General features: G+C 45.4%; 2 protein-coding genes across 7 annotated transcripts in view; both read right to left on the bottom strand.

Annotated features, from left to right (window-relative positions):
- crtc3 (CREB regulated transcription coactivator 3) overlaps positions 1-12,824 on the bottom strand; it is a 35,739-nt gene extending 22,915 nt beyond the window's left edge. For 2 of the 4 annotated variants that reach the window (XM_035629076.2, XM_035629079.2), the window contains exons 1-3: positions 12,440-12,824; positions 7,186-7,296; positions 3,875-4,003 (exon numbers count right to left, since the gene is read on the bottom strand). In XM_035629076.2, the coding sequence (XP_035484969.2) occupies positions 3,875-4,003; positions 7,186-7,296; positions 12,440-12,571 (372 nt within the window). In that variant the 5' untranslated portion in view covers positions 12,572-12,824. The remainder of the gene's footprint in view (positions 1-3,874; positions 4,004-7,185; positions 7,297-12,439) is intronic. The other 2 variants (XM_035629077.2, XM_035629080.2) reach the window with 1 other exon arrangement.
- Positions 12,825-14,688: 1,864 nt separating this feature from the next.
- The window catches only part of iqgap1 (IQ motif containing GTPase activating protein 1), a 47,379-nt gene continuing 34,530 nt past the window's right edge, over positions 14,689-27,537 (bottom strand). For all 3 annotated transcript variants that reach the window (XM_035629074.2, XM_035629073.2, XM_035629075.2), the window contains 22 exons: positions 27,045-27,135; positions 26,761-26,928; positions 26,165-26,307; positions 25,892-26,062; positions 25,242-25,325; positions 25,071-25,142; positions 24,705-24,774; positions 24,253-24,617; positions 24,015-24,178; positions 23,711-23,935; positions 23,465-23,605; positions 23,268-23,352; positions 21,504-21,736; positions 21,279-21,411; positions 21,094-21,196; positions 20,082-20,217; positions 19,896-19,983; positions 18,882-19,091; positions 18,615-18,781; positions 17,675-17,797; positions 17,396-17,504; positions 14,689-17,272 (listed from right to left, as the gene is read on the bottom strand). In XM_035629074.2, the coding sequence (XP_035484967.2) occupies positions 17,159-17,272; positions 17,396-17,504; positions 17,675-17,797; positions 18,615-18,781; positions 18,882-19,091; positions 19,896-19,983; positions 20,082-20,217; positions 21,094-21,196; positions 21,279-21,411; positions 21,504-21,736; positions 23,268-23,352; positions 23,465-23,605; positions 23,711-23,935; positions 24,015-24,178; positions 24,253-24,617; positions 24,705-24,774; positions 25,071-25,142; positions 25,242-25,325; positions 25,892-26,062; positions 26,165-26,307; positions 26,761-26,928; positions 27,045-27,135 (3,195 nt within the window). In that variant the 3' untranslated portion in view covers positions 14,689-17,158. The remainder of the gene's footprint in view (positions 17,273-17,395; positions 17,505-17,674; positions 17,798-18,614; positions 18,782-18,881; positions 19,092-19,895; positions 19,984-20,081; positions 20,218-21,093; positions 21,197-21,278; positions 21,412-21,503; positions 21,737-23,267; positions 23,353-23,464; positions 23,606-23,710; positions 23,936-24,014; positions 24,179-24,252; positions 24,618-24,704; positions 24,775-25,070; positions 25,143-25,241; positions 25,326-25,891; positions 26,063-26,164; positions 26,308-26,760; positions 26,929-27,044; positions 27,136-27,537) is intronic.

Raw genomic sequence — 27,537 nt, 5'->3', positions numbered from 1 at the left:
TGGATGCGTGCCGGTGTAAACGGGAAGCAGGTTGTCTGCTCTGCAGTGGGTTGCTTAGTTACAGAAAATACTAGGAACGACGAGGTTGAACTGTTACTGACAGTAAGTGTTTACAACGCTTTGCATTCACCACTGGTAATCGAGTCTTATATGATAAGAACCAACCGGGAAGCGACTGCCTCCATCATTGTTACAGTGACGACGCCCGAACTGCAGCGCGGCCCCCAAAGGTTTCTGAAACGGGGCCAGTACCGTTTTAGGCAATCGGGAACTTAAGAGCGGCATGGACGACAGGTGGAAACAAAGCAGCAGTCATGCATTAAAAATAACAAATAAACCAAGTGATGATGCTGAAGCCTTAAGCTGGATTTAGTTATGCTCGACGCATCGGTCATTGCCACCTGTGACGTCGCCGCAGCGCCAGACTATTTCTTATGTTCGTGCTTCAGGCCTGACACAGGTGCAGTCGTCTCCTAAACCAAAGGTGCCGCTGCTGACAAAAGACTATCTGCAACCGCTGGAATCGCAACAGGAAGAAGGAGTCGACGGTAGAGATGGTGTTGCGGTCGTTCGCCCGGGAAGAAATGCTGTTTTCGGCTTTTCAGAGAAGTGACGCAAAAGAAGAAGGTGGTCTGTTCTTCCTTTAAAAGGCCGCCTCCGTCTTTTTTAAAATCATTATTCAATCAGAGCCACCAACCACATTTCCATTTCCGGTACAAGGCAACTGTGACTGGATAAGTCAGAGCCACAAACCACATCACACATTTTCATTTTCGAGATGCTGCACAGCCCGTTTTCATTTGAACCACATTCCATGGTTGATGATGGTCTGTGTCTGAAGGCCTCTCACTGGATACAAGCCAACAAGCAACAATCTATCATGAATGTATTCTTTTTTTTTTATCCCTGTATGGAACAGGCTATCCTACAAACTGTAGCCCGGAGAGTAAAAGTGCTCAGGCCCATGACTTCTGACCTTTTCCCGTCACGTGTGCCTCCACAAACAAACACGCAGTTTTTTCTCTCTGCAGAACTCAAAGACATGAACAGATTTAAGCTCACAACTTCTCTACGACTGATCTTTTAAATTCATCTGTGAAGGAGCTACTGTGACGTCCACTCAGCCAATGGACAGTCCCGTCTAGAGAGAGCTGCGGGAATGAGTCCTCTGAATACATGAAGAAATTATTAAATATTACATTTTTCCTTTTTTTTTTTTGTTGAAATAAAGTCTGTGATTAACACAAGATCAAGGCGTCTGTATAAAATCCCATTGGGTCTTTTTGTTGAGGGAACAAGGACGATGTCGTCCCCCCGCAGCAGCGCTGTATTTTGACACCAACAACACGGACGGTCTCGACAGTGACCTTTACTCGGGGGCTCAGGAGGTAGAGACGGTTTGTTCACTAATCACAAGGTCGGCGGTTTGATCCCTGCTTCCCCCAAAGTCCACATGCCGAAGTGTCTTAGGGCCCCAGAAAATGGCCCTAAACGGCCTCTGACATCTCTTCCGGCAGCGTATGAATGTGTGCTACATAAAGTCCATTGACAATAACAATTGTTAAAAAAGAAATCCAGAAATAACGATGACAAACTGAGGAGGTAATTCAAGATAAACGTGCATCTGTTCTGCAGTCGTTTTAAGCGATCGCTCCAACAGGCTGAAATGCTTTCGTAGCGTGTACGTCTACCATAGGGGCAAAACAAGAGAACTAAAACCAGCCTTACATGTCCCAAGTCAAATGTCAAGTTCCATGACTTCCAGCGACAAGCTGAATATCCATGAGCTAAAATAAATGGTTAAAAAACAAGCTGCCTTTGTGCTGAGCGGATGAAAAACAGCCTCATCAATTTGTGGGCTCCAAGTATAAAACTGCCTGAACGATGCACACGAGACCAGGCCTCTCAGAACACACTCTCATAAAGCACACACACTGGCCCTAGAGCAAAATATTTGCTTTGAAATGGGACAGTTTAGGAAGTTTTATGTAAGATTTACACCTGACGCGCACGCACACACACGCGTAACAATGACAGACATTAAACACAATCTGAGTTATTCTTAGGTGCAGCTCAAATGTCGTGTTTCATATCCAGGACAGTATTTAAGTGACAACAGACAATCTGTTATTTGGCAGTTGCTTAAGAAACCTCCTGCTCGTCCTCCTGGCTCTAAATCCAAACACTGCTGTGTGTGTGTGTGTGTGTGTGTGTGTGTGTGTGTGTGTGTGTGTGTGTGTGTGTGTGTGTGTGTGTGTGTGTGTGTGTGTCTCTGTCCTCATCCTTCATGATGTAAATATTCTCTGTGAAGAATCACGAAAAGAGAAAAAAATCACACATGCGTTTGCTGACAAAAATTCCCGGTGACTAGCGGTGCATTGTAAATGGGAGCAGTTTATATAACACGAGCTGGCTTGTTGTGGAGGATCTTACAGAGCCAGAATTATGTGACGAGAAAAATCATGGAAATTGAGAAACCAAAATGTGTCAGAAAATAAATCTTTTATTTCTGCTTGTACTCGTTTCACCTCTGAGGACACTGGAGGGGGGAAATTCATTTTTGAGAGTTAAAGCACCGTTGGAACAATTGGACCCTTCTGTTGCTTCCTCGCAGAAACACATCTGCTGCTACGCTTCAAAGCAAAGCAAAGCGCGCGCACACACACACACACACACACACACACACACACACACACACACACACACACACACACACACACACACACACACACACACACACACACACACACACACACACACACACACACACACACACACACACACACACACACACACACACACACACACACACACACACACACACACACACACAATCTGAGGGATGCTGAGAATCTCCAACCGTCATCCTCCACAAAGCATTAGTGAACATTTCAAACTAAAATAATGGCTGACGTTGTTCCCGAGGCTTCAAAACAGCTGCGCACTCTGATAAGCGGCGTCACGAAATGTGAATGTGAAGAAATGACAAGTTTTGGCCTCGCGTCAAAAGACGCCCACTCTTATGTATTGCGGTGCAGAGATATCGACTTGATGGTTAACATGCTAACCGGTTAGCCCCAGGACGTCCAGTTTTCGCAATACCACCGGGTGACGTTGATAGGCGTTAGGTGTGTGAGCTGCGTTTACACGATATACATCTGGTATTTTCCCCAGAGGGCACGAAACCACGTTCGCTGGCAAAAGATAAGTAATAGATGTAATTTCTCAGCGAGCAAAAGGAACCACATTTGATGCTGAGCTCACCAATGTTTCTTCTAGACTGATAATAAGTAATCAGCTGTTAAAGCTACAGTGTGTAATATTTAGAAGAACTTATTCACAGAAGTTGAATGTAGTGTCCATAACTATGTGTTCATATCTGTATAATCAACTGTGAATGAGTTAGATATAGTTCCATGAGGTGGACCCGACCTGCGTGTGAGTCTCCATGTGTCTACGTCGTGTTGAATACGGTTGTTGAACTAAACGGTCCAGAATACGTCGCGTTCACGTTGAATTTTCAGACGCTGCCGGAAACCTGAAAAATGGAATCTGTGGTGCGCCGCCATAACGTGTCCCCTGTCGGTCGCTCAGGTGGTTGCGGTTTGCAACTTTGATGCCGCCAGAAAATAACAAAAATTAGACACTGGGGCTTTACCGGTAATTTTGGCTACGTAGCTTTAGCAAATACTTACACAGAGCACCTCTAAAACCACACCTACAAAAACCATGGTAAAAAACAAACAAACATTTAAGAGGATCCACAAGAGCCACGTCAACCTCATCGATTAACTCTTTGACGGCGACGGAGTCTGCGTCACGTGAAAAATGTAGTTTTTCCTACTGTCAAGCATTTGAACACATGGAAGGATATCTGCCGCCCGTGCTTGTCGATGGGTCGGCGGTGGGGAGAGTTGATCCGGTTGCGGTCCCTGTGGACCCTCTCGACCAGCCCATGGTGGCGGGTCCCTCTAACTGAGTCCAAGCCCGAAGGGAAGCCGCCCTGAGGAAGAGACGAGAGAGGAGTCTTTGTTAAAAACTGCAGCTTCCTGCAGGTTGAAGGGAAAAGAAGAAGAATTTGGGAGTTGCCAAACGTCAAACAAACAATATTTAAACCGTACCGATCTTCGGTAACTGACAGCCACACTGTGCTACGTCGATCCAACAAAGTTGGTACGACATCGAGTTTGATAAAAGCTACCGAATCGTAAGCTATGACAAGTAGGAATATGAAACGTTATTGGCACGTATCATCCATTTGCACGACTTTAGTTGTAAACGATGAAGCTATAGGTGAGAGTCTTTGCCGTAGTGGTGATAATGTGTGTGTAGGGGTATCGATGTATTGCAACTTGGAGATAAGATGTATTAAATGACTATATCGCGAATACCGTGAACACACTTCAATGTTGCTTTGAGCTCTGTTTTTGTTGAGCTTTGATTAAATTGCCTGGTTTGAATAACACTGTTTTGTTAAATTCCAATGCAAGTTTAAAATTGTCCCAATCGAACCCTTTAATGAATATAAGTTAGATTAAAGAATGTTTTAATACAGACGTAGGTTGCAGGGACGACTAGAATCGTCATACCGGTGTGATTGTACGCATCAAAGGGTTAAATTGTGCATTTGTGAATTGCCTTGGAGGAGACTTAAAAAAATATCGCAATATGTATCGTGTATCGCGATATAGTGAAAAAATATATCGCGATTTTATTTATAGGCCATATCGCCCAGCCCTGTGTGTGTGAAAAAGAATCCAAAGAGGAGGAGACGAATGTGGACCTCCGGTATCGTTGAGGATAAAGAGGGTTCGCATTCATTCAGTGTGTCATTTCATTCTTCAATCCGATTGGTTGGTTAGAAGAAGTAGGTCATAGGAGCGGTCACGTTGTCTCCGGCCTTTTTTCAAACGACTTGACATTTTAAAAATAAGCTTTAACGCCGATGCATGTTTTTGTTTTTGTATGCAGTGTCACACTTGCTTTTTGTTATAATTTGTTTGAAATAAAGAAAGAATTCCTTGATTTGCGTGAAAAAAAGTTTAATTTTTTTTATTTTATTGCCCTGTTGGCACCAAACCACAAGGTTCACATTTATAAACTACTGACACTATATTTGACAACATATGAAACTGAATATTAGAGCCGCAACAACCATACTATTAATCGATTAGTAATCGTCTACTGTTTATCTGTTAATCAATTAAAGTTCAAATTCTCTGATTTCTGCTTCTTAAATGTGAATTTTTGGGGGGTTTCCTTGTTCCTCTAGGACAGTAAACAGAATATCTTTTGTTTCGACATTTTTTCACTATTTTATGGACCAAACAACTGGGAAGGGAAAATTTGATGCAGTTGAATCCGGCACAAGGAGACCGTGGACGTCTTAAGCAGAAGCTGGTTTGTTTACATAGATCAACAGGTGGTCAGTGCATGGTGACGTATTTAATTCCCAGAATCAAGTGTCGTCATCTCTCGGACAGAATGGTTGTCTCCATAGAAACGCTCTGTCTCATTAAATTTAGGACAAAGGGCAGCCGACCTCGCAACTAGACTAAACATTCTAAGAGTCAGGACAGAAATTTCCCGGACAAAAACGAATCGGAAAAATAAATGACAGATTAAATCGATCATGAAAATAAGTTAGTTGTGCAGCCCTACTGAATTTACGGTATGATCCATGTTCCAACGCTGATCACGAGGGCTTCAAATAACTCAGGACGCAGTCGAACACATTAAGTCCTCCTCGTTCATTTGACTGAATTAGGACTAATGAACGGTTATCGTCAAGTGGAATCTAGGAGCCATTAAAAGGGTTTTTATTCTCCCGCCGAAGAAGAGAAGGTGAATGGACTCGATGAAGTGAGTGGGTCTTTCTTCCTCCGTATACGGTTTGATTACTGGACCGGGTCTCGGAGCTGCAAATCACGCAGCTCGACCCCTCAAAGGGCCATTCTCTCACAAGTAACAAGGGCACTTTCACCCGGACCGTCGGTATTCCGTATTTCACCGTTAGCCCACTGCTCCTTGGGGAGCTGACACAGATACAGGCTCGGGGCTGCAGAGCAACTCCATTGGATCACATCCCTGCACTGCTGAGAAGCATTGCACAGATGTTTCATTTCATTTTTTTTTTCCCCCCCAGCCTTTAGAAACTCCTCTGAATTATTTAAGGCTCTCATGAGAGTCTTGGTTCTCGCTTCTGAAGCTCCACTACAACGTTTTTCTGTCTTTCCTCGTTAAGGCTTGACAACATCAGAGCTGGCGGTCGGAGACATACTCTGCCTTGAAAGTGAGAACAGAACCTTGAATTTGATGGATGGTAATCACAAAGGGTTTTAATGGGAAATATTAATGTTTAGTTTGACTTTGTTTGCTTAAAAGGAAAAGTATCCGAGTAGAATCCGTGCAAAGCAAACCTCCCCTAATCACAGCAGCAGTTTATCAGTAAGATGGGTGGACGAACGACGCCTCTTCAAGCCAAAGATTAATATACTTCACAATTAGAGGTGCAACAGTTTATAGATTAGTAATCGACAACTAAGATATTTGGCAACTTTTTGGATTATCGATTAGAGTAGTTTTTATGAAAAAAAAGTAAAAATTCTGATTTCGGCTTCGTAAATGTGATTATTTTCTGGTTTCTTTTGCTCCCTGGGATTAGGGGAAACATGACCAACATTTTATGGACCAAACAACTTATCGATTAATTGAGAAAATAATTGACGGATTAAAAGATAATGACAATAATCGTTAGTTGCAGCCCTAGTTACAAGTGTGCAGTTCAACCATTTACCTCATAATGGTCAAGCCTTGATGAATGACCTTTGGATTCTATAACGTAATACCAGATACTTCTGTGTAGTGTTTTAGCGTCTGACAACCCTTCCTAAATCACATCTCTTCGTCTGTTTTTGATTCTTTTGGGGGTTCAAAGAAGGCGAGACGACAGTATGAAAACATACAAATACAAAATATGAAATATGTTGCTCCAAATACAATCGATTGCAATTCCCTGCGATGAGAACAACTTCCGTTTGAGTTATAAGGGATGGTTTGCCTAATCGGGGACAAAAAACTATAATTTAATGGGAGTGAATTTTTTAACATTCCTGAGATTTGGCTTAATAAACCAAAGAAAAGAAGCAGTCAATAACGTCTAACTTGGCTGGAACTCATTCCCACCTGAAACTCATTGCTGACGTTGCCGATCTGATTGACGTTGGGCAGGGAGCCTCCGTAGTACTGCACCCGTGGCTGAGACAAACGGAGCTGCTGGATCTTCTGAAACTGCACCTGACGAGTCAAAGACAAAAACAACAACTGTCAGGGGTGATGAATAATTCTACACACGCACACACAGTTTTGCCTTTTACACCATTGTCTTTTATTTCTGACTGATCTGGTGAGAACCACAGTGGTTCGGACCGCTCTGCGAACCTGTGAGGGAGAAACTACTGGCAGATACCAGTGAATCTTAGGTGCAGCAGCCGCCGTTTGTGCCTTTGTGCTTTGTGTTGACGCTGCTATGAACATGAGTTATATCAGAATTGGAGAAGGGAGAAGAAGGAGAGCAGAGCACGCGGCACTGAAGGATTTTCTTTTACGGAGAAGATGTGAAAAGAACAGATGATTCATCCAATCATCTGCCTCTGCAGCTTTCCCAGACGGTTCAGTGCAACCGAGCGCCTCTGATGCCTCGGGTTAATTCCTCGCGCAAGAGAGAAATAAAACAAACAGATCGTCACCCACGTATGAAAATCACGACATCTAACTGTGGAGGAACGGAATTAACATCTCGTAAAAAAAGAAAGAAAGAAGAGAAGCCGTAATGTTACACAAGCAGCTACTCCAACGGTTGTTCATGTGCCCTTCGGGCCTGAGCCGGAGGCAGCGCAGAAGTGTTGTACAAACGCATCCAATCATTTGCTCGTTTCAAAATGAGGCAATAATTGCAGTTTAGGAAACGCAATTTAAGTGAACACATTCCAGAAAATGGGCAGCTCGCTTCAACGTCCCACCGAGACACGCAGCCGCTGCCACGACGATAACCTCGCAGGAAGAAGAAAAAACAGAAGGCGGCTTGTGCTGCGGGGGGGGGGGGGGTAAACCAACGGCTGTGATCGGGAATAAGCAAATCACAGGGGCATTTCTTCTTTCACGCTGCCAAAAGGGCAACATTTGAATCTCAAAGGCTGACCTGACTTTTTATCAAAAGATTTACAGAGAGCACGCAGAGATCTTTGAAGAGAGATATGCGCGCATGACCCGATGTTTTGGGACGGCGGGCGAGAACAAAATATGACTTGAAACGTCATCGCCCCGGTGCAAAACATTCGTAAACGATAACGTCGAGTGTTATAATCGGCCGACATGCTGGTCATTTTGAGACGGCGGTCAAGTGCTTTCATCCGGTTTACCAGCGTTTGAATACGTCCGCATGTCAACGGCCGCTAGACGGGAAGAAAAAGCTAAAATAGCTACAGTGGTTTGAAAAAAACCAATACAACAGTTACTTGCCCTGAAGAAAAAAAAACATCTGACGGCCAGGCTTTTGGTATTTGTCCACCCTCTGCACATGAGAGCCATGATGAGATACTAAGACAATGTAGTCTTGTTAAAAACAGAAAAAAGACTGAAAATAGATTTAGTGGAGGGACACTAAAACCTCCAACTGTACAATGTGGATTTAATCCTCAGTTAAAGGTTCAGTGTGTAAGATTTAGAGGCACATACTGCAGTGGTGAGGGAGGATGAAAGATCAAAACCAAATGAATAACCCATGAATGTAATGTAAGAGAATCTACGGTGGCCCTCAGGTGACAAACAAAAACACAAGAGCCTTTGACCGATGGGGATTTTTGTTGGCCCATTGCAGCGTAACAACTTCTGATATTGACATATTGGTCGATACATATATATTAGGGCTGCAACCAACGATTATTTTCATAATCAAATAATCTGTGGATAATTTTTACAGTTGTTTGGTCCATAAAATATTACAAAATGTTTGTTTCGTCCACACACCAAAGATATTCCGTTTACTGTCACAGAGGAGCAAAGAAAACAGAAAATATTCACATTTAAGAAGCTCAAATCAGAGAATTGTGACTCTTTTTCTTTCATAAAAACTACCTGAACCGATTACCAAAATAGTTGCCGATTAATTTAGTAGTCGAATACCAATCGATTGACTGTCAATGATTCCCAAGACGTCGTTTTCAAAGCCTTCTGAAAAAGAAATATCGACTATAACAACTATGGAAAGATAAGAAAATGATATGGAACTTGACTTAAGAAAATAAACATAAAATCCTTTCTGCATTGTTTATTCTGTAAAAATAATATTTTTCAAAACAGAACGTCGACATAATGCCGGTAACGAAGTGTCATATCGGCCCACTGATAAATCTGTCGATGATTTGGTTTCTCCGCTCTCTGTGTTGCCGTAGTAACTCAGCGAGTGCAACATGGCAGACTACAGGACCGACTCCCCCACGTGGGAGAAGTTTTGCCTTCAAGGCTTTCTGCTTTTCCACGTGTTCACATTGTGAAAGACTCCATTTTAAGCCAAAAAAACCAAATTTCTTTTCCTGAACCTCACCATAGACACTTTGTTGCACAGACACTTCACCAAATCTGTGGCTGAAAAAAAAATTGAAAACAGAAACAAGACTTAGACGCGAGCGGCCCATTCTAACCATTCTTGGTTTCGAGTAATTACAGTATACACACTAATGAAAGCAAAAAAAGAAAACACAATGTGAATGAATGCCCCCTGCACACTGGACCTTTGACTGTGGCCACTGGATGTTTGACTCCAAAAACACAGAGAAATATGGACAGAAAGACGTAACACACATTCTCATGAACAAAATGACTGGACGTCCCATCGGTTACATCCAATGTTCAATCTGGGACAAATGAAAAATTAATAAATCCCCCGTTTAAACCTCTTACTCCAGTGTCGGTGTTAGCCTTTACATAACGTCCAACACGCAGACTTGACACGTTTATAATTTAGGCGGATGCCAACTCCCCGCGGCAGCGCGGCGGCAGGAAGGATGCTGGGGTCTGTGCCGTGTTCACAGGTACCACAGTCGAACCTTCAGCGCCGCTCCGAATCCAGGTCCTCTGGTCGCCGGAGTAAATGTTGAAGCAGCTACTTGTGACTCCAGCTGTTTGCTGGCGGAGTGCGACTGAGCCCTGGCCAGCTTCAGCCGCACTCACTGGGCCTAGTCTGTGTCTCCCAGGACGGCGGGGGGGGTCACCGACAGTTCATACCTTATGGTAAACTTCATTCAGAGTCGACCTCAAACCCACATCCTCTTTGCCTTTGCCATTCAGAAGAACTCTCCCTCTCATAGAAAGGGCACATTGTGAACTAATGGAGTGAGAATAATGTGAAAAGGGCCTTTATGTCCTGCTATGCTTTTTATATTGCTTCAAATCTGTTCTGTGTATATACATGAAAAAAATGTGCAAGGGATGGTGAATAACCCCACCACCAACAAGGGAATAACAATGCCTAGACTCATTCTGGACCTCTTGTAGCGGATTTACCGAATCGTTTATCGGGGATATGCATTCAACAATATCAATATTTGTGAGTTATAAAATACCCCAGATATATTCGGTTGTGAAGCCTCTCAATCATCCAGGTCACAGGTTATCCAGCATCTTCAATGAGCTTTAACAATTATACGGCGAACCCAGTCGCTCTGACACAGTAATGCCGAGTTCGCGGAAATCTTGTAGTCCCTGAAATTGATATCGGCATCGCCCCCCCCCAAAAACCAATATCGGTCGGGGCTCAAGTTGTGAGTTTATCATTTTGGACGTGTTTCTCAAAATGTCACAGGTCGCAAAGTCTACCAGGGGGTTAACCTGAACACATGTGAATGGATAACAGCATGCCAAACACACGCATCACTCTATGTGACTGAAACGCCCAAAATATGAACCATCCTCCGGAGTTCCCATGAGAAATTATTAAAAAGAATAAAACCAGACCCATAAATCTGTTGGTCGATAATATCGCCCGATATGAGATATATAGGTAACGGCGGCATCATTTACCAATATGAGATCTTTTATCGTACAGAATTTACAATGCAGATATTAATTTTTTTTTTACATTTTATGTATGATAAATTATGTTCATTTTCTTAATGCAAGCTCTAAATGTTTGGCTGTATTTGTATTTTTTTTTAAATTTTTTATTTATGATAGAGTTTATGGAGCGTGACTTTTGGGGTTTTGAAAAAGGACTTATTTGTAGAAAAATTTACATAACTTTTGATTAACATTAGTAAGAATGTTTTGGATTGTTTTTACATTATAACCAAGGCTTCAAAGAACGACTTTCAAGAGGGAAAAAATCTTCATCATTGTTGTTTGAGCTGCAACAGTTAATCGATTAGTCATCAACTAGTAAATTAATCGCTAACTATATTGATAATCGATTAATCGGTTCAAGTAGTTTTTATGAAAAAAAAGGGCAAATTCTCTGATTTCTGCTTCTTCAATGTGAATATCTTCTGGTTTCTTTGCTCCTCTGTGACAGTAAACTGAACATCTTTGGTGTGTGGACAAAACAAAACATCATGTTGTGGTTTGGGGAAACATGATCGACATTTTTTAACATTTAATGAACCAAACAACTAATCCATTAATCGAGAAAATAATCAACAGATTAATCGATGATGAAAATAATCCTTAGTTGCAGCCCTGGTGTCATTATAATAGATTTCTGTGAGATTCAATTTCCCATTTTTCCTTTTGTCTTTATGGTCATGGAACTATTCATACATTCGTGTGACATCACTGTAGCGTACATATTCTGATAGCCTCGGTTGTCCTGGAAAAAAATAAAAGATGGGTATAACTTGACTGTACATTACAGGGTTGAGGTTTTTACAAACAAGACGGACCAAAAATATTTTTAAAAAATGGCTTGGAGGGTTTAATTAAAATATATCAAGCCTCAAATTACATTTCTTTAGTCATAAAGGTTTGACAACGACATCTTAGGAATCATTGACAGATTTTTTATATTACTGTACATATATATAGACCGATATTATAAATCGCGTATTCCCCTAATATCGATATCGGTTCCATTCACGTCCAGGGGACACTTGCGGCGGGCGGTGCTAATGTCAAATGTGCCACTTTCGCAGTTCCTGTTTCACCGCTGGTTTTGCGAGTCAAACAACCAGATCTTAGTTAGGATCCATGTTCATTGTTCCCCGTTTCTCTTCGTGTTTGAATGAACCTGCAGCAGCAGCAGGTGGTCTTTACCACGGATGAACACACACACACACACACACACAGAGAAACAATCTCAGTCTCTCCACAGGTGGAGCAACAACAACAACAACAACAACAACAACAAGTGAACACACGACAAAACCCCAACACGCGCCGGGCCGCTCACCCTGGAGACGGTGAGGTCCGTCATCAGCTGCTCGAAGGCCCGCGTCTCCTCCGCCTGCTTCTGGTTGTGCAGCGCGATCTTCTCGCTGAACTTCCTGGGGTTCGAGCCACCTGTGCCCGGGGAGCCGGACATCGTGCGGGCCGCAGTCGCAAACAACTTCCAGGGGGTGGAGGAGGAGGAGGTGGTGGTGGGTCTAGTCGTCTCTATGCTGCGGCGAAGCCATCGACCGGTTCAGCAGACGCATGGCACACACATCGCCCCGGTTCACCGAAGTTGAGTCACAGGAACTCGAGCTGGGGGCTGAGTTGCTGTTGCTAGCCGCGGTAGCAGCTAACTTAGCTAAGCTAACGTAGCTAAGCTAAGCTAACGTAGCTAAGCTAAGCTAACGTCAAAGCTCCCGTGGTAAGTAAAAAAAAAAAAAAAAAAAAAGTTGGGCTGTCGGAGTGAGAATATATATATATATAAATATAAATAAAACAACTTTTGCCGGCAGGTTCTGTTGAAGAACTGTCTAGCGGAACGGGGAGCGTCGGGTTTAGAAGAAGTCAATGGCGCGACACAACTTCATATCGACACACTTTGCGGCGAACCACTTGTTTGAATCCGGCGCTGACATCGCGTTAGCTTGTCGGTTGCTAGCGGCTAGCGGAGTGAGCTAAGCTGCTGTCAGTCAGTGCCCCATGTCACCACCGCGGGGGACACAAGACACACGAGACGCACTTTTTTATTTTATTTTAAACCGACGTGTGAGGGACACTCGGGGGGGGGGGGGGGTCACCGGTCCCACAGACACGGACCGACAGACGCGGGTTTGTGGCCCCAGAAAGGGAGTTCTTCAGCGCCGCGGTTGTCAGAGAAAGTTGTTAGCCTCGTTAGCTTAGCATGTCGCCACTGACATCGGCGCAGCTCGGAGGAGGTCGGTTTTTTTTTTTTTTCAACAAGTGTCCGCTCGTCTCCTGGTTTCTGTCCTGGTTCTTTTACCGGACTCCTCGTTTTATGTCAAACCGAGGGCAATGATCAGTCTCCCTCCCAAGAAAAAACAAAAAGAGAAATGTTCACAGGCGACGCGGGCGCATTAATCCACAGTTTCACTCTTTTCGCAGCGGTAATCCACGGAGCGGCGGGGCAGAGCTCGGACGAACTCCGGGCAGATGGACCGCGGCGCGGAGGGGGAACCAGAAAACGAAGTGTCGGGTTCTTCTCGTCGCTGTCGAGCCGGAGGATTGTTCCGGGAAACTGCCGCCGCTGCTGCCGCTGCTGCTGCTGCGGTCGCTGTCGGCTCAGTGGCGGTCGGTGGTCGGGGCTGCTGCGGGTGACAGCGGCTCCGGCTCCGCTCCTCGCTTATCCTCAAACTGCTGCGAGAAAAACATCGCCTCGTTAAACTGCGCCGGTACCCGCGGTGTCCGCCAGGCGGCGACAGAGGAGTCGGATAAAACAGATCCTGTTCTTTCCCTAGAGGTGATGATGATGATGATGATGGGTAGTGACTGTAGGTCATCAATTACATCATCATCATGGACAAATATCATGTACACAAATCCTAATATGCCAAAATGAAATTTCCTTACTTAAAAAAAAAATCCATGATGCCAGAAATCTTAATATACTTGTAACTTATTTTCAGCCCCCTGTGTAATATTTTGTTATTTGCTGTTTGTCGTTTTTAATTTTTTTGGGATAAATTATTATTATTAATATATGCTGTTTGTCGTTTTAATTTTTTTACTGTCTTCTTTTTGTTAAATTATTGCTATTAATAATATTGCTGCTGTTGTTTTTTTTTTACATTATATGGAACCTCAATACCTGAATTGTTTAAGTTAAAACATTTTATTAAAGCCTTCATATTAACATATAAGCATTTTTATGTAGGAGGTAGTTGACTTTATACTACATAACAGAATGTGACTTGCACTGTGTGAACCATTTACATAAAATTTATTAAAAAAAGTTTATTAGTTTTTGCGGTGTGTTCACCAAATTCAATTTATCATTCGTTCAGGCGCTAATGGAACTGAAAATTATTTTCATTATCGATTCATCTGTCGATTATTTTCTCAATCGATCAGTTGTGTGGTCCATAAAATGGTAATAAAAAATGTCAACCGTGTTTCCCAAAAAACAAGATGATGTTTTGTTTTATCCACACACCAAATTATTTTCTTAACTGAAAATATTCACATTTGAAAAGCTGAAATCAGAGAATTAGGATTTTTCTTTTCTTCAAAAAAACTACTTGAACCGATTGATCGATTATCAAAACAGTTGGCAACTCATTTATTAGTCACTTAATAAACATTCGATCAACTCTTGCAGATCTATACCAGATAGAATAAAATTCAACACATTGTCACGTTGAAGCCAAAACTATTTTATGAAGAACATTAATCATTCCTACATCACACTTCCTGTCCGCTGTATGTAACAATAATATCCAAATAATACAGTTAATAAATCAACGTGACCTGGCCCACAGACCACGGGGTCTGAGAGGTCGGGGGGGGGGGTTGCCCCTCAGGGCCAGGTATTATTGCTTATTGGACAAAGTCACAGAGACAAGATTATGAAGACATGCATAACTGAGTGACAACAGTCTCTGTCCTTTACAAGAGGGGGAGGGGCCTGTCACTTGTCTCTGTCCATGCTTTTATCCAGATAAATGGCAGTCAACTGATGGATGGTTTAACAAATTAAAAACAAAAGTAGTTTTGTTAATTTGGGCCTAAAGTTGAGATCAAATAAAATCGTAAATCGCATTCCTCGTCAGCCCTGTGGATTTATCTTTATACACACATGCAGAAATTTATCTTAAATATTTACTTCAGAGGCTGCATGTCGGCTTCTGAAGAAAAAACTTTATACCAGATCAACTTTTACGAAGGTACCGTCGACTTACAGATTATTTTATTCAGTAAGAAATACCACAATGTCAAAAATTACTCTGTTACTCCAAAAGTATCAATTATGCAGAAGTCTTATTGTTATATGTATGTGATTGTAATTTTATCAAAAAAGTTATCAGATGTTTTGAAGTACTTTCTGTGCGTGAGAAAGTATATAACAATGTGAAATATAAATAAGAATCTCAACGTCCCAGCTTCGAGCCCATCTCATGTTTTACTGAACTGATTTCTATATCAATAAAATCTGTTTATGGCGACATGATCAGCCCGTAAAAGTTATAGAAAAAGACACTGCTGAGAAGTTTATATGATTATATCATATCCGCTCTGATCACAAACTACACGGCCAATTACTTCCAGTACGGGATGGACGTGATGGTTCATGCAAAAGAATTTGATTCTGATTCTTAAATTTGAGCTTTTTATATTTTATAAATAAACTCCCAAACATCACGTTTGGAGGTCAAAGGCTCAATATGAGCATGTTTTTTTTGTTATTATGTCTCTTCCAAAATCCAAATGTTTCCAAAGTAAAATACAGTGAACGGATTGAATCTTTTTTTTTTTTTCTCTGCTCCACATTCTTCAGTTTTTCTTTCTTCAAGACCAGGTCAGGACTCGCAACAGGGACGATCTGTCTTACGAAAGTCTTGACATGATTCAATGTGTCAAAGCAGCGATCGATAATCACCAAATTTCTCTCCAATTTCATTCGTCATGACCACTTCACTCTGTGAAAAAAAATCAAAACCAACATCCAATATTTATGGACGTTATCTTCCATTAAGTGTTTTCCTCTCCATAGAACTCCATCATAATCAAATGGATCAAGGGGATTTAATGTGCCAAAGCAGTGATCAATAATTACCAAATTTCTCTCAGATATGATTCGTCTTAAACACTTATACCCGTCAAAAAAATCTAAACCAAACTCTGATAATTATGGACGTTATCTTACATTAAGTGTTTCCCTCTCCATAGACCTCAATTATGGGGAAAAGGTTTATCGTGATTTATTTGTGCCAAAGCAGCGATCAATAATCACCAATTTTCTCTCAGATATGCTTGGTCATAAACTCTTACACCTGTGAAAAAATCAAAACCCAAGTCCTATAATTATGGATAATATGTTATCTTACATTAGGGCACATTGAGCCTTTTCCTTTTAATGGGCTTCTGTAGGGAAAGTACTTCATGTAAGACAACGTCCATGGTTATAGGACGTCGGTTTAGATTTGTTCACAGGTGTAAGTGTTTATGACAAGTCATATCTGAGAGAAATGTGGTGAATATCGGTCACACTAACTGGCGTTTTCAGAACACGGCGTCCCCGTCTCGCACTGTGGCGACGTTCATCGTTCAGGTGAGCGGAGCCGCGGCCAAGAAAGACACAAACGACAGCTCTTTACATAAAACATACACTTTTTTTTTTTTATATAATTAATCAAAGCCCATGCACGAGATATTCATATAACGTTTAAAGCCAAAAAAATAATAACAACAACCACAAGTCTTAAACCTCTGGCCGAGCTACAGTTACAGACAGATGAAGAGGAACTGCGGCGAGCTTCCCGCCGTCTTCCGTCGGGAGGCGAAGGCACAAACGGTGATCCGCGTAGTAAAAAATGAATGCACATGAATTTTCTGCATAGGCACATAGGAGAAGTGCAGTGGGGGGGATGTGTCGGGGAAGCCGGGGGTTGGTTGTTCCCCGCTCCGGGGGGGCTCGCGGCAGCCCCCCCCGGGAGCGGGGGCGTCGTGGTTTCAATCAGTCTCTGTCGCCCCCCTTTTCTTTTCTTTCGTCCCGTTCCGTCTCTCACTTCCCGTAGAACTTCTTGTTGAGCAGGAAAATGAGCAGGTTGACGTTGATGGTGGCCCGGTCGAAGAGCTTCATCACCGCCACGCCCTCGTACTGCAGCTGGAGGAGATCCTGAGGAAACACACGGACACGTCGCCGTCACGTCCAAAACTGTCCTCCCGTTCGTTGTGTGTGTGTGTGTGTGTGTGTGTGTGTGTGTGTGTGTGTGTGTGTGGGGGGGGGGAGACGACATACCTGATATTCTAGCTGTAGCGTCTCCAAGTGCACGCCCATGAACTTGGCCTTCACGTCAAACACCCCGACGGCCTCTGAGGGCGAAATCTCAAAAATGGCGTTCTTGAACCTGCGAGCAGACGGAGAAAAACAACACGAGGACGGAGGCGGCTGAGACGAAGTGACGCAAGTGGTGAAAGGCACTAAGATTGAAAAACACACGGCCTCCAACGGACTCTGTCAGACTGTGGTATTTGTGAAATGAGTTTTTGGGCGTGCGGGGGACGGAGCAGGACTCACTGGTTGGGCTGCAGGTCCTCGATGGCGATGAGCACGCCCTTCTCGTGGAGGCGCGAGGCGGTGTACTTCTGGGAAACCTGCTTGCTCTTCTTGGCCTTGTTGTCGCCCGGCTTCTTCGACAGCCTGAGGAGAGAGCGGGCGGAGGGCAGAGCACACACCGTCAATCCGTCCGTCGGAGATTCTCATTCATCCAGGTCACGGTTATTCGAAGGGCGTTGAAATCGAGTGGCGCCGCCCCCCGATTTCAACGCCTCAGGATAATCGTGAGTCTGTTTCATACGTGCACGTGACGTGACAACCTCTTCTCTTCTCTGGTCCCTGGTAACCACAGTAACCGCGGTAGAGCTGCGACTCGCGATTATTCTCGTTACCGATTAATCGCTCGATTGTTTTCTGGATGAAATCGATTCGTTGTGTGGTTCATTAAATGATGTTTAGGGGGCGGGACGCAGGTATTTTTAAATCCTCGGCTTTTCCTTCTCGTTCGTACTTCATGTGGGAACGATTCCGACATCTCTGCGTCCAGTCGAGATGTTCTAGGATCCCGAGGGTTTCGCTGTCATCTCTATCTTATTTTTAATAATGTCAATCTGTACTTTTATTTTTAAACCCAAGCCCTACTAGGGACAAGTGTCGTGAATCAGCTTCAGCTAAAAACTCTATGATACATTCATCAGATGCCTGTTTAAGCTTATCTATGTTTTGTGGATCTGTCCCTATCTAAATAAACCTTTAAAAAACCAACCAGCTCATGAGTCTGTCTGCCAGCTCACTGGCGTACGTGGTGGACGTCAACACGCAGCCAACAGCGAATCGAAAAGGCGTTAAAAAACCTTGACCTGCGGCGGAGGGGGAGTATCAGCGCGCGCGTACGCGTCGTGACGACGGAGAACAACGAGAGAAAACGTTGTGGACGCTCTAGACAAAGGGGGCCACTCACTTCCCCTTCCTGGCCAGGTTGTCCATGCACGTCTTGATGTACTGGTTGTACGAGTCGATCTGCACGTTGTAGAAGGTGCTCTTGGAGTTCAAGGCGGTGTTGGTCTGCTGCAGCCGCACCAGCTCGGCTTTCCGGCGCTGGCGGTACCGCCTCTGGTTCCTGATGTCCTGCAGAGCGCGCACACAACGACATGGCAGTGAAACACAACAGTTGCATCGTTTTCTCCGCGTCCAAACTCGGGGGTCTGCTCTTTCCCTCTCGCCGCACCTTGGTGATGTCGTTGATCAGGTCCTGGTAGCGGTTCTCGGGGTGAACCTTCCCCAGCTCCGCCAGCCGCTGCAGGTTGCTCTTGATCTTCTCCTTCTTCCCCTGCAGCGTCAGGCCGTCGTCCACCACCGGCTTGACCTGCTTCATCTTCTCCGGGGTCTGGGCGTCCCGGGCGGCCCGCCGCTGCATGGCGCGCTGGTACTCGGCTTCCTGTCGGCCGTCAGAGGGTCAGACACAGACGTATCGACACAAATCTAGGAAATTGAATGTCACACTTCCACCTCGTTCACTGTGCTTCTAAAGCCCCAGTGTGTCATTCTTTGGTCATTTTCTAGCGCCATCTGGTGGTAAAGTTGCAAAACCGCAAACCAACGGAGCGACCGACAGGGGACACTTTATGGCGGCGCGCCGCTGACTCCATATCCGGTTCCCGGCAGCGTCTGTAAATTCAACGCGAACGCGACGTATTCTGGAGCCGTCTAGTTCAACAACCGTATTCAACACGACGTGGAAACGTGGAGACCCACGCGGAGGTCGGGGCCACCTCGTGGAACTGTGTTTAAGTCATTCACAGCTGTGATTATACAAATATGTGGACAATATATACAGTTTCTGTGACTAAGTTCTTCTAAATATTATATTATTTGGTTTCCCCAGGGGTCAGCGTCTGTAATATATATATATATATATATATAATATAATAACAATACTATCATTATTGTAGTTCTTGCTTCATTTGAAAATGACCCTTGTGTAATAAAAAGAGGATGTTGCCAAAGAGGTGGTGAGTGTGATTCCATGTGAACTTCATCACCGACAGACGGACGTAAAAAGGAAGTTCCTGTTTTGTTTTCGTGAGTCAATCCAGTAGTTTTCCACTCAGATCTAAAAACACGCAAGTGTGGAAATACTGTAGCTACTGTACAGACCGTCCGCCTGCGCGTCGGCTGACATTCTGGCTTGTTTGCACTAACTCCTGCTGCTTCAGTTTAGCGATGTCGCGTCATGACCGACCTGTTCCGGTCCGGCCGTCGAGTCCAGGATCTCCGTCAGAGTCTCGCCGGGCTGGAAGCGGATCACATCCACGATGAGCCTCTTGGTGCTGGGGAGAGACACAAATACAAACCACCGTGAGAGAACACCACAAGGGCAAGATGTGAAAACAAACTAAGTTCATCTCCTATGTGAGCGGGTTCTTACTTGAGCAGCAGAGTCCTGGCGTCCATCTCCACGTTGGCCTCGCCGGGCACGTCGAACTTGTTCGCCAGCGTGAGTGAGACCTCCGTCTTCCCCATCAGCTCTTTGTTGGGGTCGTTGGCGGGGAGAGGGTTCTCGCCTGAAGAGTTACAGACAACCAATCAGCTGCAGCTCCAAGGATCGAATCATAGAATATACTGTCTATATATATATATATATATAGATCAGGTTTATATAGCTTTATATGTGGACACAAACTTGTTTTGTAGCTAAAGATTCATGTGATCACAATATTCCACCCAGTAAAGATAAAAAAGAACATTTCGGATTATAAATCACATTTGTCACATCGTGTAACAGTAAAGTGAAGCAAAACACCAAAAAATATATTGTATATATATACACACATAAATATATTACATAAATATACTTACACAAATATATAGACACAAACAAACATACACACACACACACATATATATGCATATATACATCCACATACACACACACACACACACATATATATGCATATATACATCCACATACACACACACACATATATACATAAATACACATATCTACATATAACATACATATATATCTTCATATATATACTGTATATACACATATATCTATATATGTATATCTATGAAATACATACATATGTAGATATATATATATATCTACATATATATCTTTATATACTGTATAAACATCAATACAAAATAAATCCACAATACATATATCTACATAAATGCATATATGTTTATGTCTATATATATATATACTGTATATATATATACACACACACACACACATATCTACTTTGGAAGTAGTGTTGTCTCGTTCAAGGAACACCAGGAAGAACAAACTTGTACACAGTGTACTACATGGGAGTTTTCCCAGTTGAGACGGATTCATGTCGTCACCCTGCGTTTTGATTTTCGGTAAAGTGAATTCATTCCCCGCGTGGCTCGTGTTGTTGACGCTGTTGGTTTTAACCGGATCCACTCACCGATCAGGGACTCGATGGTGGGGACCTCGCCCAGGTCCTCCAGCAGCTCGTGGATCGGGTCGTTGTGCTCCGGAGCGATGGCGTCCTGATGGTCCAGCAGCAGCTGAGCGGCGGGACAGAAAAAGAAAAGTCAGCACCGGTGGTGACGGGCGAGGGAACTTCCTCAAAACATGTGACCAACTCACCGTGTGTGTGTTGATAATCTCTCCGATGGAGATGTAGATGACGGGTTTGGTGACGGTGACCAGGTCGGAGTACTGGTCCACGTTGAACTTGTCCTCCAGCGAGGGAACGTCGCACGCCGCCAGGAAGAAACGCCTGCGACGGACGACGGAGGGATAAAGTCAGACGAGGCGAGACGGCGCGCGGCGACACTGAGGACGAACTGGGAACAAGTGAACACATCCCACCTGAACTTCTGGTGCGAGGCGCTGAGATACTCGTTGATGGGGTTGAGGTGGGCGTTGTCGCCCAGGAACATCTTGTTGGAGGCGGCGTGCTGCAGCATCTTGGCGACGGAGCCCAGGTTCCGCCGCTGCTCGGTGGTGAGCTGGCCGCCCGCCGACACCTCGATGATGTCGAAGGCGTCCGGCGCCACGATGGCCGGGTTCATGTAGCGGTAATACAAGAGGTTCCCCACAATCTGGAGGAGGCGACATCATCAAAACCACTCGGTCAGTCACGACGTGGCACATTTGTGTGAGCAGCAAAACATCACTGAGGCCAAAATGTTTTAACTTGAAACAAATGACCAAACTCTTCAGACAGAAATGAGGTCATATTCAAAAGGGTTGTGTGGTACAACCATACGTGCTGGTACTTAATTAATAATTCGGACCTGTGTTTGTCAAACAAAGAAGAAAAATGAAGCTGTAAATTACAGATGTGGACCGATATGTTATTGGTTATGTTTAAAGTCAGAAATGGACTTGAAAAGAACGAAGCTGTTTGTATGTATGATGTAATAATGACGTTCTGATGATTGCCATTGATTAATATCATTGTATAAAAGTTGAATTGATTTGGTTTCCATTTGTAATATAAGATTTTTCTTCTTCCTGCTTTCTGCCGTTCATGGAATGTGTGTAAGTCTAGATTTATTGTTTGTTTTGTAAAATTGTTTTAGGTCGTTATGCTAAAACAAACAAAATAAATTATGAAATTTAATTAAATTTAATTAAATATGGCTTTTTCTGGGCCGATACCGATTGTTATTGATCTAAGAGACCGATAACCGATATTTGAAACGATAATTGTCTGCAGTAAAAAAGTCGATAGTCTAAGTCTATAAGCAAATCTCTAATTCACAGAAACGTTCAACGTGACCGTAACACACAAAGTGCAGGGAGCTGTCAGCGGCGTTATTATGAAGTTGACAAGTATAAGATGGAGCAGCTCAATATTTAAATTTATTGTAGTTTATTTTGACGATAGACGATACATTTAAGTTTTGAGAGAGACTTTATTTTTTTTAATAACATGTGATTTGAAGCTTTAATGAAATGTGCAGGACCAGATGAGCTTCTGCTTCTTTCTGTCACTTCTCGATCACGAATACTTTACCATTTTTTTCCCGATTTTTTAATCTAATAATTTTTATTGGTTCGAGATAAATAAAGATCAAATCAAATGAAATCAAAGTTGAACAAAATGAAATTTTCTTATCGGCCTAAAGAAAAGTCTCTCTATTTCAGGACCACGAGGATCGGTCAGGAAGTGGAGTGAGTTGAGATTTAGACGATGCGGTTGCAGGATGAGGGGGGGGGGGGGGGGGGGGGGTTAAAGGTCACAGTGGCAGCAAAGAGGAGCAGAGCCAGAGGAAGTGTGGCGCGGCGAGGCTCACCTTACTGCCAGCAGACCCGGAAAGAAGAGAGGAGGAGGAGGGAGAGGAGCCTGGAGCTGCTTGGCAAGGTGGAAGGAAGAGAGCCATCGGCAGAGAAATGTGGGAGGGAAAGGAAAATGTGTGAGAAACAAGAGGAGGAGGAGCCAGGAAGAGGGAGACGAAGCAGCTGGACGAGGAGGCCAGAGAGAGAGGGTCAGTTTAAGAATACAAAAGCCGATCTGGATCCAAGGGGCCACAAATCAAACGCCATTCTCCTGGTCTGTAGGAAACTGTGGAATCACCGTCATGTTGCCTCTGCGATTTGGGTGAATTGACCCTTTAAAGTGCAAACCTTGAGCAGCTCGTCCTCCGTGGCGTCTGGGAACTTCTCGTGCAGCGTGTCCTTCAGCACCTTGGAGATGAAGCGCATCCCGTACCTGGCAGACAGAAACCCAGCAGAGTGAGATGTGCTCGGGGGGGGGGGGGGGGGTCGGGCGGAGGCGTGTGATCCACGTGACTCGGGTCGGGGAGGGGGGGACGACGACTTACGGGATTTTGTCCACCGAGACGACGATGGCAGACAGGAACTTGTCGGTGATGGTCTTCATGTTCTTGATGGAGGCCTCCAGGCGGGTCCTCACCTCCTCGTGGGCCATGGCCTGCTCCGGGGTCACGTCGTAGGGCAGCTTGCTGCAGGAAGAGGAGCGACCGTCCACGTTGAACTTCTGCAGCTTCACGAGCTTTGAATTATAATTTGTTCTCGAAAAAAGGGAAAGCTCCCGTGGGCCCGCTCACCTGGCCTCTCCCGTCTGCGTCTCCATCTGGTTCACCCAGCTCTTGTAGATGTCCACCGGGTCCGTCTTGATGTTGAGCGTCTTGTCCTCCATGATCTCCTTGACGACCGGCGCCAGGATCTGCCTCAGCGCGTTCTGCCCGCGCGTGCCCCGGTGGAAACTCACCACCATCTTGATGACCGTGGGGTTGCCCGTGACGATCTCCTTCATCTGGTCCACCTTCGACCTGCGGACAGTTTCGGTTCAGTCGGCGCGCGAATAGAAAAAAGAAAACCATGGGTCGTGGTCGAATGGGCTCCTCTCACTTGATCTCCTCCTGCAGGGCGGTCTTGAAGAGCTTGAGCAGCAGGTACTCTTCCCTCTGGTTGGAGGCGTAGTTGTACAGCGTGAAGATGACGGAGTCCATGAACTTGGTGGATCTGTTCTGCGGCATCTGGAAGATCAGCTTGGCCAGATACGTGGGGTTGGTCTAGAAAAGAGAGAGGGGTTACAAGCAGCCCGACAGAATGCTCCGCGTGATTGTTTGTCCCGGCGCCCGCTCACCTGGAGCAGGTAGAACAGGTACTGGTAGGCCTCCAGCTTGAGCCTCTTCTCCTTGCTGAGGGCCTTCAGGCCGCCGCGCTGCTTGTTCATCATCATCATGTTGGACAGCTGGCCCTTGTTCTTCCGGGTCAGCTTCTTGCTGTGCGACACCACCTCCTGCAGCGTGATCTTGTTCTTCACCAGCAGGCCGATCTTGATGTCCATGAGGTTCAGGTCGTTCTCCAGCTGCTGGTTGGAGCGGATGTTGGTGACCACCTCCTCGCGCAGCCGCATCAGCTCCAGCTCCTCCTGGAAGTCCTGGTCGCTGTGGTCCAGCAGGTGGACGAACTTCCTCACCACGGCCATCGGCGGGTCCTCGGCGCTGACTGAGGAGCAGGGAGAAGAACGGGAGCGGAGAGTCAGAGAGCACACCCGGGACGAGAGGGACAGACAGCAGGTTCGCGTCTACTCACTCAGCGTCTTGTAGTCGTCCCTGGCCTTGTTGGCTCGGATGAAAGCCTGAATCTTCACCACGTCATTGATCTGCAGGACAGAAGAAACACAATCACTGGGCTGATCAATAGTCATTATTGTACCGCAGCACCTCAGGAACCCGCAGGGGGAGATGACTCCACACACGTCGGGGCGCTGGATGGGTGTCGGGGGGGAAGATCTACGTCCACGCGACGTGATTTAAAGGTTTCATTAGGCAACAGGCCATTTGTTTCCTTCCCCCTCCGGCGCACATCTCGGTGACGGCACATTTGCAACGTCTGGTCTCGGATCGTTTCTTTTGTTCTAATTCGTGCCCAAAGGTTCGCAGGCGACCAAATACTGACGTGGTCTTGGAAGTACTTCAGGCGATCCTTGTACTTCTTACGAGCCTGGTGCATGCGGACCATGGACTGGATCTGGGGAAGCGACAGAGGAGAGAACCAAAAATGTTGAAAGTGCGAACTGTGCCGGTGAAAAGAACAGATTCGTGTATCAGAACTGCGCCGACGCGTCACCTTGACGGCCTCCTCGGAGTGCTCCTTGAGGAACTGCTTGCGGTCTTTGAACTTCTTCCTCTGTTTGTGGCCTTTCCAGTGAGCCTGAGGGCAGACGGAGAATCAGGAGTGAACACTCTGAAGCAGACACACGTTTCTGTGGGTGCCGACGAATTGTCCAATTGGCTCAGGAACGTTTCCTGGATCTTGTCGTGACCCTGAAGTGTTTCCTCAGCACCACGATAAGATCTGTTCGGATTCTCTAAATGTTTAGGAAAGGAGCTTCAACGCTTCCTATGTCCTTTAGCAGAGGACACACTGCAGCTTCCTATGACAAAGGAAAGGAGATATAGACCCACAATTCATTGCGGCAGCGATATTTAACGTGACGCGACATGAACCGACGTAAGCGATTCAATCAGCAGTAGAAGAGGAAGAGTATGAATATGATCCAGATGTCAGTTACTGTCACATATGAATCATAAAACACTGAAACATGCTGATGGAGCCGCTGAGGTTTGTGTAGTTCATGTTCAGAAACATGTCGTCTCACACGACCACGCAGTCGAGTGTCGGTGGAGTCGGATTCTCTTTTCCATGTGAATCCTCCTCGACCTCGTGACCTTTTCCGCCGCGGTTAGCGGGCGAGTAGAGAGGAGAAGACGTCTCACCTGTATGCACGTGACAGCCGGGTCCTGCGCCTTGAGGAAGCTCATGCGCTCCTTCTGGCCGTTCCTCACCAAGTAGCCGCGGCAACGCGCCTGCAGCTTGGTGATGAGCGTCTCGTTGGCCAGCCACAGCTGCTCGCGGTTGTAGGCTGTGGTTACCCCGGAAACCACAGACTGACGGGGAGGGGAGGGGAGGGGAGGATAAAAACGACAAGCGGTTTAATGTGGGTTGTTTCTAAAATAAAGCCACGGCGCCGCGCTGGGGGCGTTCGGTACCTGGATGTCCTCCTTGTTGAGCTGCGTGTTGTTCTGCAGGAAGCCCTCCGGCTCCACCCACGTGCCCTCGTTGGTCGTCAGGTTGTAGTAGTAGTTGTGTCCCCCCTTCACCCAGTGCTTCACCCACACGCTGCCGTTGTCGCCTGGACGGACGAGAGGCGAGACGGAGGACGAGATGAACCAGACGGCATTTGTCCCGCCATTTTAAATCCAGTTCAGAAAAATGCAACGACGAGGTCAAAGCCCCTCGTCGTTCCGAGTGGGATTCTGAATGGCAAAGGGTCCGTCCCATTTCCCCTCACTTGGCCCTACCCCTCCATTTTGGGTTCCCGTGTAGGGAAGGGGGTCCCATTTCTTTTGAAGAGCGAGGGGTTAGGGGGTTATCTACCCCTTCGAACGCAGGGCGGTCAGATGCTGACTTCAGGTGGTTCAGGGCCCAGTGGGGGAATTGGGACGGACACGATAGTGGGCAATTTGTTTTTATAATTTTCAAAACAACACGTGAAAATATGAAATAACATGTTTAACTTCAAAACCACGTGTTTCTTAATGGACACCGACGCAGCAACTGATGTCTGCTCTTCCGTGTCCCTCACCGTCTTTCTTCTTCCCGTCCTTGACGGTGGCCAGGTCGTCCTGGTAGGTCCGGGCGCACTCCGAGGTGACGCCGTACAGTCCGGCCCCGGGGCTGCGCAGGGCGGCCAGCGTCTGGGCCGCGTCGCCGCTGTCCACCGCCTGGTTGATGGCCTGGATGGACTGCGAGACTGAAGGGACGCAAAGGTGGAGGTCAGCCGTCGGGTCAGAGGCAGCACGAGTGTGTGTGTGTGTGTGTTTGTGTGTGTGTGTGTGTGCGTGTGCGTGTGTGTGTGCGTGTCCTTACACTGGATGGCCTCCTGTGTGTCCTGGTTAGCCTTCACGACGGCGTCCTGAATCTCGTCCAGCCACAGCACGGCGGACGGATCCTGCGTCTCCTGCAGCGACAGACGGGACGTTTGTTCAGTGACGAACACACGAAAACACACTTTCCCTCTCTCGCTGGTCGCTGCCGGATCGCGACATGATTCACGACTTCATGTTACACATTCTGCAAAAAATGTGTCACCGGATTTTTTTAAGGAAATGAAACTGTAGCTTCTTCTTCTTCAACATCATCGAACAGAAAGGTCTTTTATTCTCCACACAAACGAAAGCTCGGCACAAATGTCAACAGATATTAATACCGACGCAAAAACCACTGAACAGATTTCCATGAAACTTGGTGGACGGTTTGTGACACGAGCCAAGAAAGAACGAACACAAGCTTTTATGCATTAATCTGTCGATCATTTTCTTGATTCATCGATTAGTTGTCTGGTCCATGAAAAAAAACAAAA

Source organism: Scophthalmus maximus, chromosome 4, assembly GCF_022379125.1.
Source record: "Scophthalmus maximus strain ysfricsl-2021 chromosome 4, ASM2237912v1, whole genome shotgun sequence".
Lineage (NCBI taxonomy): Eukaryota > Metazoa > Chordata > Actinopteri > Pleuronectiformes > Scophthalmidae > Scophthalmus > Scophthalmus maximus.
Note: the sequence above shows the minus strand (reverse complement) of the source record. Positions and strands in the feature narration are given on the sequence as shown.